We start from the raw sequence: 1940 nt of genomic DNA on the forward strand, positions 1-1940 counted from the left end.
AAATAATATTCGGTTTTGAAATATATTCTGAAAATTTAAAGGGAAATTTCATAGAGATTTTATTTCATGAAAATAAAATCTATTAAGTTTTAATAAATATTCAATAGGAGGTACAGTAGATCTTAGAATAGAAAAATAATTGTATGCAAAATTATCTTTTGTATTCATTTGCATAGAAATATCCCCGGATAGAATGTTTGTCGTTGCCTTATAAACAAGCATTTATCTACCGGCCAACTTTAAAAATTGAAATAAAAATTCGAAAGTTTTATGTTACCCTATAAGTACAAATAAAGTATTGAAAACACAGGTACAATCTATTATTTAATATCATATTTAATCTCAATGATAATGTCAAAAATAAAACCTGAATTAATGAGCGCATCTCGAATTTTATAGCTTTTTAACTTTCATAGATCTGTGTAGAACAAATATTTGTTCAAAGTTATCACAGTATATTTACCTCAGTCTTTAGTTTCACAAATATTAAGATATCGTAACGTTGCATTGATTTTACGCGCGTTGTCACGCATGACGTCACAATAATTAACCTTTGACACGCGATTGTCTTCGTTGCGCATCAACGCAAATCGATATAAACAATTAACTCATCATGCAATCCGTGTATTAATTGGAATTACCTCTCGAATTATTAAAAAGAATTGGCAAGAACACAAGGAACATATCCTGTTTTCTGTAGCGTCGTCTGAGATATTTCTCGGACTTGGTGATGAATTAAAATCTCACCTCGCGAATACAGTCTACAGAATGTTATTAAAATAACACTTACAGGTTTAACAAGAAATAATTTTTGTCTCAATGAAGGGTGTGTTTCTAAGAACCTACTTGCGGAATGGAGCGTACAACACCGAAAAAATTCATGAGAATAGCGGACACTCTAGCCGCAAAGGGGTATCGAGTGGGACACCAACTTGGAGAAGGAACATATTCGAAAGTTCGAACCGTCGAAAGAGTCGCAGACCGCAAGATGTGCGCTGTTAAAATCATTGATCGCCAAAAAGCAAGAAAGGATTACTTAACTAAGTTTTTACCGCGTGAATTAGAAATCATCAAACGTATAAAACATAAAAATGTGATACAGACATTCATGTGCATAGAAACAAAGGAATTCATATTTCAAATCATGCAGTATGCAGAAAAGGGCGACGTGCTACAAATGATTCATAGCCATGGTTTTATTGCAGAGGTGAAAAGCAAAAATATCTTCAACGACGTCATGAATGGTTTGAAATATTTACACGATTTGAACATTGCTCATAGGGATCTTAAATGTGAAAATATCTTAATATTTAAAAATAATGTCGCCGCTTTAACAGATTTCGGATTTGCCCGGTCTTTTGATACAAGTTCAAGCGGTTTGATGTGCAGGACATTCTGCGGAAGTGCTGCGTACGCATCACCGGAACTACTTCGTGGAATTCCATATGATCCAAGAGTAAATGATATTTGGGGGACGGGAGTTATATTATATACAATGTTATGCGGAACAATGCCATTTGAAGATGCAAATGTTACCAGACTTGTTCAGCAGCAGTTGTCACGTGATATCAAATTTCCACCTAGAGTAAGCAGTAAAATTAGTGAGAATTGCAAAAAGCTAATATTTGAAATATTGGATCCTAGTATTACGAAACGACCTAATGTAGATCATATTTTGTCGACTAAGTGGCTTAGAGACGACGCCATAGAAAAGTCATCATAACGTCCATGACGTAATTTTTTAAAACCAAAATTAATGTTTATTGTTTAATTAATCCCCACTTTCAAACAAATCATTTTGATTTCATGATTGGAGTGTTTTATCTAGTTTGTAAATGCGTTTAATGTAAATTATTTTAACTTTTTATGTAATAAATCAAATATATCAAATAACAAGTTTTGTAAAATTTGATTGATTTCGTCTAACTAAAAGCTATTCA

General features: G+C 32.7%; 1 protein-coding gene across 1 annotated transcript; it reads left to right on the plus strand.

The window, feature by feature from the left end:
- Positions 1-438: 438 nt before the first annotated feature.
- LOC132732339 (testis-specific serine/threonine-protein kinase 1-like) lies at positions 439-1739 on the plus strand. Its single transcript, XM_060718748.1, has one exon. It carries the CDS (start codon positions 854-856, stop codon positions 1721-1723), a length of 870 nt encoding a protein of 289 aa, XP_060574731.1. The 5' UTR covers positions 439-853; the 3' UTR covers positions 1724-1739.
- The last annotated feature ends 201 nt before the right edge of the window (positions 1740-1940 follow it).

The sequence above is a fragment of the Ruditapes philippinarum genome, unplaced genomic scaffold (assembly GCF_026571515.1).
Source record: "Ruditapes philippinarum isolate M1 unplaced genomic scaffold, ASM2657151v2 ctg2741_1_1_1_1, whole genome shotgun sequence".
In the NCBI taxonomy this organism is placed as follows: Eukaryota; Metazoa; Mollusca; class Bivalvia; order Venerida; family Veneridae; genus Ruditapes; species Ruditapes philippinarum.